This window comes from Eremothecium gossypii, chromosome IV (assembly GCF_000091025.4).
Source record: "Eremothecium gossypii ATCC 10895 chromosome IV, complete sequence".
NCBI classification, from domain to species: Eukaryota; Fungi; Ascomycota; class Saccharomycetes; order Saccharomycetales; family Saccharomycetaceae; genus Eremothecium; species Eremothecium gossypii.
In genome coordinates, this window is record NC_005785.6 from 598,480 (window position 1) to 611,851 (window position 13,372).

A 13,372-nucleotide genomic window follows, 5' to 3' on the forward strand; every position below is an offset into this window, starting at 1 on the left:
GATAAGTACAGCAACAGTATCTGCCGAGACACACGACCGATGATCACGCTTGGAGCTAAATTTAATGATGGAATTGTCTAGCGCGAGTACTGTAAAGAAGAAACGACAGTTGGCCATATTCAATGCCTACGCCACGCCTCTGCGACAAGACGAAAGACGGCTGCGGGCGTCTTATGAGCACGGGGGGGTTGTTGGGGGCCACGTAGCCAGTAATGAGAAGGTTTTGTTGTTCGACGACTTTGTGGACCTCATCTCGAACTCACGGTCGTTCTATTCGAAGTTCACGGATCACTGCTTTAACCTGAACCAGATACCGAACACAGTGTTCGGGTGCATTTTCTTTGCAATCGATGAGAATAACAAGGGCTACCTCAATGTGAACGACTGGTTCTACTTCAACAACGTGCTAGAATATGACAACTACCACTTTATCATCCTGTATGAGTTTTTTCGGAAATTTGACGCTGCACGGGAGCGCGCTTACGGCCCCTCGGTCAAGTCAATCAACTACGGTAACCGCTTTCTTTCGTTCGACGAGCTCTACTTGGACCTAGAGCAGTTCCAAGCCACTCTGCGGCTACTGCACAGCTGTGTACGCGACGATTTTATCGTTAACAACAAGCTGTTTCTCGACTGGAAGCAGTTCCGTTGGCTCAAATGGTACCAGTTCTACCCGCGGGGCCTATTGCAGAACGGACCCCACATCACCTTGAACTCGCTGATATCAATAGTGCAGAATGACCTGAAGTCGGAAAAGCTGCTGCTGGGCTTCCACTGTTTATCGCAGCTGGACCACCGTACCAACTCTATGACTATCAGCAAGAATCAGCTTGTCTATCTCATGCGGCTCTTTTACTCGCACAAAATCCCAGCGGATATATTCAACTCGCTGAACATGTCGACCCTTAGCTGCGCTAAATGTGATAACAACCACATCAATTACAACGTCTTTCGAGACTTGTTCTACCTGATACAAAACTTTGATCTTCTCAACCAAATTGTCCACCGGTACGCGGAAGTTCATAAATTCAGTGATCGTGATGTTCGGGAGCAGCATATCAGCAGGAAGGATCTGTTGAGGTTTATGAACACGGAGTACAATAAGATCAACAACATTATTGAGTTCTCGCCCGCGCAGATATCCCTCCTCTTCTCTATTGTAACTAACTCTAAAAAGCTAAACTACTTGAACAACGCACGGCAGAATAATCCTGAGCTTTCATACCATCATAGAGATTCGGAGATAGACAGCTTCATCCACAACGAGTACATAAATGGGAATGCTGCATCTTCGTTGCATAATGAAAGCCTTGAAAAATTCAACGATGACTTCGAGAATATCATACAAGCAGATGCTGGTGATACTAAACAGCAGATATCATCTACCGACTGGCGAAGTGTGTTCTCATGGAGCTCTTTTCTCTCTAGTTTTGAGTGGTTACATTTCAAAAAGCGGAAATCAGTCCAGACTAATGGGCTGTCAGACGAGTATGTTAACGAAGCCTTGACCTTGGAAGATATAATGAAGATCGTCAATCCGAACTACCTTAACGACTTGGTTCATCACATGGAGCTGCGGCGCATTGAGAGTGAATCACGGAGCTCGAACTTATATTTCTACCCGATATTCGATTCTATCTATAACTTCACGTTGGGTTCGGTAGCGGGATGCATAGGTGCTATGGTTGTATATCCAATCGATATGGTGAAGACACGAATGCAAGCCCAGAGAGACTTCTCGAAGTATAAAAATTCGATCGACTGCCTTCTTAAAATACTATCGAAGGAAGGCGTTAGAGGATTGTATTCTGGATTGGGGCCTCAGTTAATCGGCGTCGCACCTGAAAAGGCTATCAAGCTAACGGTAAATGATCATATGCGTGCAACTCTTGCTGGTAGGGACGGGAAGCTGTCTCTTCCCTGTGAGATAATCTCTGGAGCTACAGCGGGTGCCTGCCAGGTCGTTTTCACAAATCCCTTAGAGATTGTAAAGATCAGGCTTCAGGTTAAGTCCGACTATGTTGCCGACGCAGCCCGTAATAGCGTCAATGCAATATCGGTGATCAAAAACCTCGGACTTATTGGTTTATACCGGGGAGCCGGCGCCTGCTTATTAAGAGATATTCCTTTCTCTGCAATATATTTCCCCACCTATGCTCACATTAAAAGTAATGTTTTCAACTTTGACCCCAAGGATTCTGACAAACGCAATAAGCTCAATACGTGGCAGTTACTTGTATCCGGTGGTCTAGCAGGGATGCCGGCGGCATTCTTGACTACACCTTTCGATGTTATCAAAACAAGGTTACAGATTGATCCAAAGAAAGGTGAATCTGTCTACAACGGAATATGGGATGCCGCGAGAACCATATTGAAAGAGGAAGGAATCAAGAGCTTTTTCAAAGGAGGGCCTGCCAGAGTTTTAAGATCCTCACCACAGTTTGGGTTTACACTGGCCGCCTACGAAATATTTCACAATCTCTTCCCAGCGCCTAGGTACGATGATTCTACGACTCACAGACCGACTAGAGAGCCGGTTGGCGCTCTTGCTCCAATAAACAAAACAGTCAGTGCGTTTTTCCCCGATCAACTAGAGCCTCATGTGGGCAATAATAAGTGGGCCTCTCGCCTTTATGGTCCAAACATCGATCCATATAGCAGCAGCTTCCTGAATTATTACTACAAAAGTTGCCAGGTAGCGAAGGCGTTCATGGATCTGGATTACAACTTTGCCCACTTCGATTTCAACACATACCAGCAGTTCCATGATGAATTAAACGCAATGAAGAATAAAAAGCACTGACTTTCCAAAGTGCCACTATTTATTATAACTAACTATTTATTCAACGTCATCAGCTAATGCCGTTCGGCTTACTGCTAATGGCGGTGATGATGATGATGATGATGATGATGATGACGATGATGACGATGATGACGATACAGATGCCGAAAATTACATTATTCAGTCCAGCGAAGGTCACTCGTAGAATTGGATGGCTTTTGGAATTAAACGCTGCCGAAATAAGTAGATGTCATATAATGCCACACTTATCGTAAGTAGGCAGCAACAAAAGTTTCAAGCCTGTAGATGTACGACTCTGCGGACCAAGCCGTAGTTTGCTTTATGTCCTCTTGAAGATTTGCAGCTCTTCTTTGGACCAAGAGATCTCTCCATTGTCGACCCAGGTGTTCAACTGCGGGTTCTTGAAGAAGTATTCCCTTTCGAATATGGGGATTTTCCGCTGCACCGCCATCTTAAACCGGTGTTTTGTGCGCTGATATATCATATCCTGTGCTTTCCGTTTGTCATCTTGTATTTCCTGAGTAGTCGGAAAGTCTAATCGGCCATACCCCGGAGGAGACTTCGACCTATGCCTCAAGTTGTCGTACATCGGGAATGATTCGTCGAAGCTACTATCGTAGTTGGCCTCCCCGCCGAGCTTGTTGGGCAGTCCTGCGAGGCCATCCATCACATTTCGCCGGTGATCCTTCAGCCGCTTTTTACTGAGCTCCTCCAGCACCTCATGATTAGCCTGAAAGTCCTCATATATCCATGGGCGCTTCGCTATGGGGTTGGTATTGAAGTCAATCTTGGCACGTTTCTCCTGGCCTTCGTGAACGTCTGGCAGCTTCGAATCCCAGCTCAGATCGCCCTCTGAATCACTGATCTGCTCCGCTTCATCTTCATCTATAGGCTCGTGAGCCTCCTGTGTCTGCTTCGCACGGGGGGTGCTTACCTCTTTTGTCGGCGAGCGTCTTGGGCTCTTTGTGGGCGAGGACTGTTTCGGCGCCAGCCGCGGACCGAGCAGCAACCTTAAATTGCGGCGAGGGCTGTTCTGGCTGTTCTGGCTCTCTGGAAGCTCCTTCTTTAGTGGCGAACTTGAAAGCACAAAGTGCTTGTTTCGTAGTTCTAAGGTGCCGGGGATCAACGGCTGAGAGTCGCCATCTCCCTCGGGAAACGTAGATGGCGCGCCCATATGTAGATAGCCAGTCTGCGGCTGCACGGCCTCCGTGGCAGATGTTTGTGTCGAAATAAGCTCCTCAGTATGGTCTTCCTTATCCTTGGACAGCCCGCTCGCGAGCTTCATCTCGCGTACCCGCCTAGCCAGTTCATCTGCGATATCATATTGCAGCGAGACAAGATGTTCCCATGAAAGACCCCGCAGCCAATCTTTGATCTCATATTGTTGAGTGCTAGGTGGACCCTCTTGTACCAGCATTGGTACGAGACCTTGTTACATGCGGTAGGGTTGTTCACTATCAAATCATGACTTTCTCGTAGCTCATCACTCTCGACCGACATCAAAATCCATCAACAGTCTGGTTCTGGACGAACGATACAGACCGGTATGTCCTTGAACAGTTACCTAACCGAGGCTTATGGTCCCAAGAGAGCAGCCAAGTCAAGGAATGGCTCCAAACGCGAAGCTAAAGTGTCCAATGTTAGTATCACCGATTCTGCCGAACAGTTAGTCTTCACCAACAATAAGCCGACGGGCCATGCAACGGATATAAAGGCCAAAGCGAAACGAACAGGACTATTTAAGAATCTGGAGACCAATGAGCTTACCGAATTCAAGCCTGCAAGTGAGGTGCAAGAGCCAAATGAGGTCAAGATGAGTTCGGGAGCGCATGCAGGCCTGCAATCGGCAGAGCAGGTTGCGGAACAGATTGGCAAAAAGCAGCGAGAAGCACAGCGAGAAGCTGCTGCGGCAGCAGTCAATAAAGAGACTGTGTTCCGGGACAGCTCCGGTGCCCAGATTGCGGACTACTCTACATATATGCGCGACCGTGAGCGGGCGGACAAGCTACGCGAACGGTTCCAGCAAAATAAGAGCAGAGAGATGAACATGGGAGACATACAGCTACATCAGCTACGGAATCCAGATTGGCGGCCCGCACGTTGTGAAGGCGAGCAGATTCGTAGGGATGACCCTGCGGCCCAGTTCACTGCTGAGTCCTCGGCCGCCACATACAAGCTCTCTCCACTGGGGAGAAAGCTTTACAACAAAGCATGGCCTGAAAACAGGTTCCAGATAGCTCCTGGATGGCGCTGGGACGGAGTAGATCGCTCAAATGGTTTCGAGCAGAAGTGGTTTGCAAAGCAAGGGGAGCTTGCAGAGCGAAAAGCGCAGCAGATGGCCGCGCAACAGGATTACTGACACCTATGACACACGCACCGTTTAACGAATGTTATTGATGAGGTTGAACTAGATAAGATAGAGTGGTATTTTTTATGTACCCTATTAAAGAGAAATACATAGAACTTAGGGTCCAGGAAGGGACTCACGTTTGCAAAAAGAAGGGCTAAACATGTAATGTTGCTTATTTCTTCGCGTGATTCCCACGGTAAGGGCCCTTCCTCCCGCGACCTGAGTACTGCGACCTCCCGGCCTCCTTCTTATCCTGCCTCTGCGGATGTATCAAGTTCTTCATAGCAGCAGTCGATGCTTCGTCTACTGGCGGGTTAGTGATGTTACCAATTGCATTAACGTGGAACGCTTGTGGAACCATGCTTGGGCGAGAAAAGTCTCTACTCACAGGCATGTTGGGCGGTGCCCCTCCATGGGGTGGGAAACCGAAGACTACCGGCTGGTGCATAGGCACCATACCGTTCGGTGGTAGCGGAACTATACCTGAATGTGGCATATGATTCGCCATCATATGCGCAGACTGTAGGCCAAAGGGAATGTTCTGATCCATAGCTGGGTTTGCTAGTTGACTTACAACAGCGTTATAAACATTGTTGGCAACGCTTTTGCCGACGGTGTTTAATGGTACCTGAGTATTCATGATAATCGATGGACCTTTTATGCCATTCGCAAAGTTTGTGCCTGAAAGCTGATTGGAATTGTCGGGAACAGAACTATTTTCATTCCGGATACGGTTTAGCATTTCATGTGCCTGTTGCTTTTTGGTTTCCTCTACTCTCTTCCTCCGTTGTTCAGGAGTGATCTTTGGTGGTTGCCGTACGTTAGTTTGTTTTTTCTTGGCGGCCTTATCAGTATACTGTTTTGAAGCTTTTGAGTGATAGATGAACTGACGCTTGCTGATGTTCAATAAACAAGAGGAGTCCACACCAATCCCTCTGTTGGTTTGCAATCTCTCACCAAATGTAGTACCAGCTGCAAGCTCCTGGTCAAACAAAACTTGTATAGATATTCTTGAACCTATTGTCGTGTATCCGACCACAGTACCCTTGGAAAACAATGGCACCTTTCCAGAATCTTGCACGTAAATCACACGGTCACCTAAGTCAAACCTCTGAGTGCGCAACAACGCAAATGACTGACGAGGATCCAGAATAGCTTCTCTCGGCACCTTTGCCAACTGGCGCTTCTCAGACTGATCTGGCAAGTCTGCAATCCTCATGATCTCTTTTTCAACAGCCTGTATAGAAGCCTTGGTCAACGAGTCACTCTCTAGGGGCACAATGACGAATGATTGACGGGCGTCCTTTATGAATGCCGTAATTGACGCCAACATAGCACTTGCTTCCTCTGCATTGCGTCTTGAAAGAAGATCCTTCAATTTCGGTATCTTCTTATCCACATTCATTAAAGCATTGAAAAAGTCAGGGAAGTTCTTCCTATATTGGTCCACCAATTGGAGAGTTAAGTTTGAATATTCCCATGACTCCCTATTTTTCCTCGCATAGCCTAAAACTTTTTCATCGCGAGCTGGGAACTTTACCATTAAGCCAACATTCACTGATCTATTGTCAACTTCGATCAAGAAACGGGAAGTTATTCTGGATAAGAAAAGTGGATGGAGCCCCAATCTTTTCGCAACTACAAAGGATGGCCAGTAGTGGACTGCCTTTCTGTCCATTTCCGCTCTGCGTTTGCCAATATTAGGCTCTGCTTTCGTCGACTGCTTGTTTACGGTTAACTTCAACCTCGTAGCACTGGTATAGCCATCAACTGTAGCTTCACCCCCATAGGCATAATCTCCCAAAAATATTACACGCGAACCAGTTGGAAACTCTTCATCGATAGGAAGCGGTGGTCTCTCCATATACCGCTCGTCCTTATTCTCCACATCCTCGACTATCAATTGAAGAGGATATAACTCCTCGACTTTAGAGAAACACTTTTGGTAAGAGCCATCCGGTTGTCTGATTAGCCCAGTAACTGGAAGCACCCTAGCAATGGCACGAACTTCAGGGAGAACAATACCTTTCTTCTTCGAATAGCCGTGAATAATGTTCTTGACCATCGAGCTGAAAGCCTTCTTCTCCTCGGGAGTCGCAGGCTTTCTTACGACACTGGTACCGCCGCTCTTCTTACATTTTTCAGAGGCGATATAAACGTAGTTATTGTCAATTATTGACACCATTTTTGATTCCCTAATGTAAGGCCAGTTGGAGTATACGATTTCTCCAAGATAACGTTCCGCGACATCATTGACGCTCAAATTACTCGATTGGTACACATCTTTTATAGTTAATAACATTGAATGGTGTCTCGATGGCTGGTTAAATATGGTGCATTCGTTGTACGCAAGTTGGGCGTTAAATGGAATGCTCTTTAAAGTCGGGAATCCAGCTAAAGCTGAAGTCCCTAACTTAGCACCTTCTGGAAGTCCATACAAAATGCTGCGACCTTCCATGGAAGGATGAACATATTCTCTTTCAACACAGTGATTGTTCGCAATATCGGTAAAAACTCCTTTCAATGGAGACTTGTAAACATTATCCACCTGAGGGTTAAAAACAAAAATTAGATCGGTACCAACGATATTCCTCTTTTTTTCCTCTGGAGTCAACAGGTCATCCAAAGGAGCCATTGCAGCGAGTAATCTATCTTGGTCAACAAACTTAAGCTTAACGACTGCTTCCCAATCAGCTGTCTTCCCATTCTTATCCAATTCAACTTCTGCTGGATATAAATCTAGGATCGGTGATTTATCATCATACATCAATGGTCTGTAAACTGGTGGTAGCAGTTCTTTTGACCTTGCCGGTAGGACAGCCATAAGCTGCTGAAATGGTTTAAAAGGTTGATCCAATGAAAAAGATATATTTACATCCAATCCTTTACGGATATCAGATATTCTTGGTGCATAATGATAACGGTAATACCAAGACCATGATGGGCAACCCTGATAATAATAATACAATACCCATTGTAGGCCTTCGATGTAGTTATTTGCCATTTCTTTAAGTTTGTCTTCATCATGGATAGAGAAGCCAACCTTCTCCTTATAGTAGGAGTCTTTCCAACGAATAAACCTTTCATTGTACTTCTCCTGTGCCTCTTCTAGTTCCTCTTCATCGTTAATGATAATGGCTTGCTCAAACTTCTTTATCGAACGTCTTAGTTCGGCTACACGAGTCTGGTGTTCCTCCGCCGATTGATTCATGCTATAACTGTCCAGATCAATTTTGAAAGTATAGGTATCGTTGGAATCAGAGTGAACTACAATAAGTCCCAATTCAAGTGCAAATTCCTTCAAAAAATCTATATTCTTCTCCGCCAAGTCTTTTTCTAACCATGGAGTCATAGTAATTTCTTCCTCAGTCACATCTGGAGATAGCGTCTCACTAAACTTCTTCATTAACCAAGGCTTCACAGCACCAACTATTTTCTTTTGCTGTTTTAGCAAAAGCTTCTTGCCAATGCGCTTCCGTTTCCGCTCTCCCTCCAATGATATATTTTCAAGTTGACTGTTGAACCAATCTACGTCGATATCATCACGTTCAAAATTCATCAGCTCAAATTTGGACAAATAATCTAACCACACCGAAAACCTCGCAAAGTTAATTGTGCCATTCTCGTTGATGTAACCATCCAAATGTTTTAGCGTCTCTTTAAAAGTCTGTAGTAACACGGGAAATGCTCCCTTATTCAAATGCAAGTCCGGTAAGTTGGGCAAGAAATCGTTACCGATGACAAACATAACTAGGATGAAATCATCTAAGAGCCTCTCAAAATCAAACTTAAACTCCAATTCATCGCTGATCTCCTGAAATTCAAGCTCAAGGTATTCCCTCATTATGGCAAGATGTAGTAAGTAAAAGTTTTGCTGCTCTAGCGCTTTTGGCTTTTGTGCTCTCCCGTAGAGAATCTCCTCCCTCAACAATGCTACGTGTGTGTCGTGAATCGATAGACCAAGCATGATAAGGTCCGCGTCTAACCCGTAGATACAATGTCTGGTATTAGGATTGTAATCCTGCTGCGCTCTGAGAGTGCGGATATACTGCATAATTTTATGCTCTCCCTCGCCGGGAACCTCGTGACCAGACAAAATGATGTTTTTATTCTGCCACAGAGAGTCTGAAGAAACCTTTTCGTGGATGAAGTACTTTAGATTCGTCGTTAATTTGTGCATGAACTCGGTTCCGGGCGTAATGGAGTTGGAATCAAACGGTTCGCCCTCTGGAATCTCATCACCACGCTCCCGCGCGCGATTGAGCGATGTCTCTGCATCCATCGCGGACCTGAACCGACGTGCGCGCTGCTGGTTCATCTTGGCCCGAGGCGCAACCCCATCGATCGCCATGTAGAGCGTCTGCTGTGGCTTGATGGTGTGGAACAAGTGATCAATGTACACAAAAATCCTCGCAAATACCTCCTCCTCACTTAGACGCTTCTTTATATCGTCTTCATTGCCATGTGTTGCGGTGTGTAGAATGGAGTTCATGTCTAAGTACAAGTTGTCAAATTGCGAAATCTGCGTCCCATCGATCAACTGCGAGATATTCGGCCATCTTTCAGACACATAACGGAAAAACTTTGGAATCCCCATCCTGACTTATTGCCCGTCTGCGGATGTTCAAACACCTGTGTTGAATGTTGTTATTGATTGAACTTTCATCAACTACCGGCGCAGGTGGCAAAATGGCTTTCAAGAAACATTTCGTGCTTTCGTGGAGAGTGACTGATGGGCGGGTAACGTCTAGTCACGTGCTATTAAATGTAGCTAGTAATTGATCTCTATAATGGTTCAGAGGCCTTTTTAGACCTCTCTGTGGATTAAACAGGCCATGGAAGCCTGTATATAGTGCTGTATCTCGTGTTCTCTCCGACGTTATGCAATGCAGGAGAGAAAATTTGAGCTGGCGCATCGCGCATGGAAGGCGCACTACACAGGCATACCGGGAAAACAAGAGCACTCGGGCCATCAAAGCATATGTTCAGCTTCGGGAATCAATCAGGAACCGGTGGGGCCCAGGGTAGCAGTGGACTTTTTGGGCAGGCGGCTGCGCAGCCTCAGACGGGGGCTGGGAGCGGAGGTCTTTTCGGACAGACAACAGCTAGCGGCGCGACCACAGGGACTAGCTTCGGACAGACTGGTGCAGGCGGCGCCGCTACCGGCGGAGGGCTCTTCGGGCAACAAGGCGTGTCGAACAGTGGGGGTCTATTTGGGCAGAATGCCGGTGGGTCTTCCGGAGGGCTCTTCGGGAGGGATACAACTGGGACAGCGAAGCCCGGTGGGCTGTTTGGCACTCAGAGCACGGGCGGCGGCGCATTTGGCAGTAAGCCAGCTGCCACTGGCGGGCTCTTTGGTGGTGCCGGCGGCGGTGCGCCTGGTGCCCTGTTTGGCACGCAGGCTGCGCCTCAGCCGCAGCCGTCAGCGTTACATTCCATTGCCCAACTTCCGATCACCTCCATGACGCGCATTGGCGACTTGCCGCCCCAGGTGCGCCAGGAGATCGAGCAGCTGGACCAGTATATCCAGCGCCAGGTCGCCATATCGCATCACCTGCGGGCAGAAGAAGACGAGCATCTCGAGCTGATTAGCTCTATTCCGCGCGACGTGCAATTCATCATGAAGACATATTCTCTTACGACACAATCGCTGCAGCAAGATCTCAAGCGTATTCAGGCCATCAAGGCTCTCACCGACGACAACATCCGGGACTCTGAGTGCTTCTCGCTCATCCTGAACCAGCTGCTCACCCCCGGGACCAAGGTTTCCTCTGCAGAGCTGCAGAAGTTTTTCCAGGAGAAGATACAGCTGTACAGGGTACGTCTTGACGAGTACTTTCGTGTGCTATCAGACATCAAGAGCGCTGTAAATGGCCTCGATTCCGATATGTTCGGCTCCCAGGAGAATTCGACAGAATACGCGGAACCAACCAAAACCGGGATCAATTCTATTGTAGCTACGGTAATCGAAGAATTCGAGCTATTCATGGACATGGCAGAGCGGGTTGCACAGCTACATCAACGTGTCAAGGAGCTAAACGGCTCGGGCAAGAACCCTGTCATTTCGTCATAGGTCTACCGCAGATCTCCGGCTGGTTCTGACTATGTCCTGGGGTACGCGACATCGCAGATCGCTGCCATTAGCGCTATCGCTCGAGAAGCGACAAAACCGAGGGTCATTCCAAACGATACTGCTGGAGGCATGTTTCAGATAAAGCGCAAGGGGGCTACGAACTAACTACTGATAGAACTTGTACACCTTCAATATTACACTTGAAGAAGTTAAGGAGTTGGACAGTCTTTTGGCGACTTAGCAGGCCTGTTGTGTATAGCGAGATTTATAGGAACGCAATACGAGAGCCTGCGAGGAATCGTAAAGGCCCAAGATATAGAGAGAGGAAATCTGGCGGCGTGCTGTTGAAGCCATTTTTGTCTGACAGGCGGTATAGGGCACAGGACAGAAGCTTACAGATTAGGATACGCGGTTGGATTATGCCGGTTGTAAACAGAGAGCTGGACCGCGCATGGAACGTGGTGCGAGTCGTAGACGCCTGTGACATAGGAGAAGCCCAGGTAATTGAAGATGCGCTAAACTTTGACGACGTGCTCTCCAATACGAGCAGTGACGAATCTGAGTGCGTTTTCAAGCCGAATACGGCGGACAATGGTGGCGGGCTGGAGAGCGAAGCAGAAGGGAGCGAATATGGACAGAGCACATTTGTGCAGGCAGATTCCGAGGAGTCTACAGTCCCGAAAGAACATAGTGAATGCGACAACCCCGTTGCAGGCAACGGAGAGCGCGCGACGCATCCAGTAAGTCGAATCGGAAGTCTTTCTACCCTTCAAGTGGTGCTGTTGACCTCTTCCACCACGGTGGTAGCATACTACTGGCTGCAACAGTTATGGTTTTGGTTGCGACCCCAGAACACGGGCTACCCTAGTCCTGGAGTGATGACTCCGTCTGTATTGGGACTGGGTAACGATGATACGCTAGTGTTCAATAGCGCTGGACTACCCGTGCCCTTCGAAAAGTATGGGACTAAAAGGTTTATGGTTGACTTCGAGAATAAGGTCGCCTATCCCGTACATGCCCCGGAAGACTTTCTGGCACTGTATGCTGGTAAGTATGTTGTATCCAACGTGCTATCTTACCAAGTGGCTTTACTTTATCGACTTAACTATGAGTGGCTGCCCAAGCTCGCTTACAAGTACCAGGTTTTCAGAACACATATCCACGACAGCCTCTCCGCTCCAGCACATCAACTAGGTGCATATTGTCTGCCAAGCTATTCTGCATTGAGGCAAATAGCTGCCTCTGCAAGCGATAATGTGCGGGAAATAGTGACTATATACATTCAACGGACATGCCGAACAGTGGAGATCTCCTATGAAGGGGCAGTTCATGCATTAAGTACTATGTTCAGGGAGCTGCAGCCAAAACTGAATATACCACTCCAGAGGTTCGAAAGTAGGCTTATATCTATAAAGCAAAGAACGGTGGAGCCCTTGCTACAGTCTGGTCTGCTTAACTACAATGCTCTCAGACGGTGGGGACTGAGAAAGACGGTCCTGGTCGCTACACAAGTGCGCAAATATGTGGCCAAGTGTGCCTCTATCTTCTGAATCCTTAGTTAAGTCAGCAGTGACAACCCAAAATGCGAATTATGATCTAAGTAACACTTACTCTTATGGCTAGCCATTTCTATACCATCTAATTAAATAGGTATATAAAACTGGTAAATAATATTTCCAGGCTATCTAACGGCGGAGATAACGGGAATAAACTACTCACCTCATAATATGAGCCTCGGCTTGGATTGCGAAGGGACAAGGTACAAGCGCTGTTGAGATCAGAGTGCATGACTTTCCAGATCATGGTGTTTTTTACCCAGTCATTGGCTTTAGAGTAATGGAACACCGCAGCTCAGGTCATCACTGTTGGTTTAGTCGGCAACTAAGCACTGGTGGTACGATATAGCTGAATTATCATGTTCGACGTGAATTCTAGGCCGTACATTGCGTAACCATGATTCCCTAATTAAGTTCAAAACACACCCTTCACATCTGTCAGATACACACACAGGAAGCAAGTGTCAGTACACGCAAAATATTAATGACCTATAAAGAAAGAAATTCCATTTCAGTTGTCAAGTATTACTTGGTTATTAGTGTACATATATCAAATAAAATAACATATTGATTTTAACGATGCAAAGAAG

General features: G+C 46.9%; 6 protein-coding genes across 6 annotated transcripts; 4 read left to right on the forward strand and 2 right to left on the reverse strand.

Annotated features, from left to right (window-relative positions):
• Positions 1 to 64: 64 nt before the first annotated feature.
• AGC1 (citrin) lies at positions 65 to 2,803 on the forward strand (the record flags this gene model as incomplete). Its single annotated transcript, NM_209400.1, has 1 exon — positions 65 to 2,803. The coding sequence occupies one exon, from the start codon at positions 65 to 67 to the stop codon at positions 2,801 to 2,803; it is 2,739 nt and encodes a 912-aa protein (NP_984047.1).
• Positions 2,804 to 3,122: 319 nt separating this feature from the next.
• SAE2 (ssDNA endodeoxyribonuclease SAE2) lies at positions 3,123 to 4,220 on the reverse strand (the record flags this gene model as incomplete). Its single annotated transcript, NM_209401.1, has 1 exon — positions 3,123 to 4,220. One exon carries the CDS (start codon positions 4,218 to 4,220, stop codon positions 3,123 to 3,125), a length of 1,098 nt encoding a protein of 365 aa, NP_984048.1.
• A 129-nt stretch (positions 4,221 to 4,349) lies between these two features.
• Positions 4,350 to 5,162, forward strand: BUD13 (Bud13p; the record flags this gene model as incomplete). The annotated part of the gene is made up of 1 exon (NM_209402.1): positions 4,350 to 5,162. One exon carries the CDS (start codon positions 4,350 to 4,352, stop codon positions 5,160 to 5,162), a length of 813 nt encoding a protein of 270 aa, NP_984049.1.
• Positions 5,163 to 5,325: 163 nt separating this feature from the next.
• On the reverse strand, positions 5,326 to 9,750 carry XRN1 (chromatin-binding exonuclease XRN1; the record flags this gene model as incomplete). The annotated part of the gene is made up of 1 exon (NM_209403.1): positions 5,326 to 9,750. One exon carries the CDS (start codon positions 9,748 to 9,750, stop codon positions 5,326 to 5,328), a length of 4,425 nt encoding a protein of 1,474 aa, NP_984050.1.
• A 324-nt stretch (positions 9,751 to 10,074) lies between these two features.
• Positions 10,075 to 11,226, forward strand: NUP49 (FG-nucleoporin NUP49; the record flags this gene model as incomplete). Its single annotated transcript, NM_209404.1, has 1 exon — positions 10,075 to 11,226. One exon carries the CDS (start codon positions 10,075 to 10,077, stop codon positions 11,224 to 11,226), a length of 1,152 nt encoding a protein of 383 aa, NP_984051.1.
• Positions 11,227 to 11,645: 419 nt separating this feature from the next.
• AGOS_ADL044W (ADL044Wp) lies at positions 11,646 to 12,776 on the forward strand (the record flags this gene model as incomplete). Its single annotated transcript, NM_209405.1, has 1 exon — positions 11,646 to 12,776. One exon carries the CDS (start codon positions 11,646 to 11,648, stop codon positions 12,774 to 12,776), a length of 1,131 nt encoding a protein of 376 aa, NP_984052.1.
• Between the last annotated feature and the right edge of the window lie 596 nt (positions 12,777 to 13,372).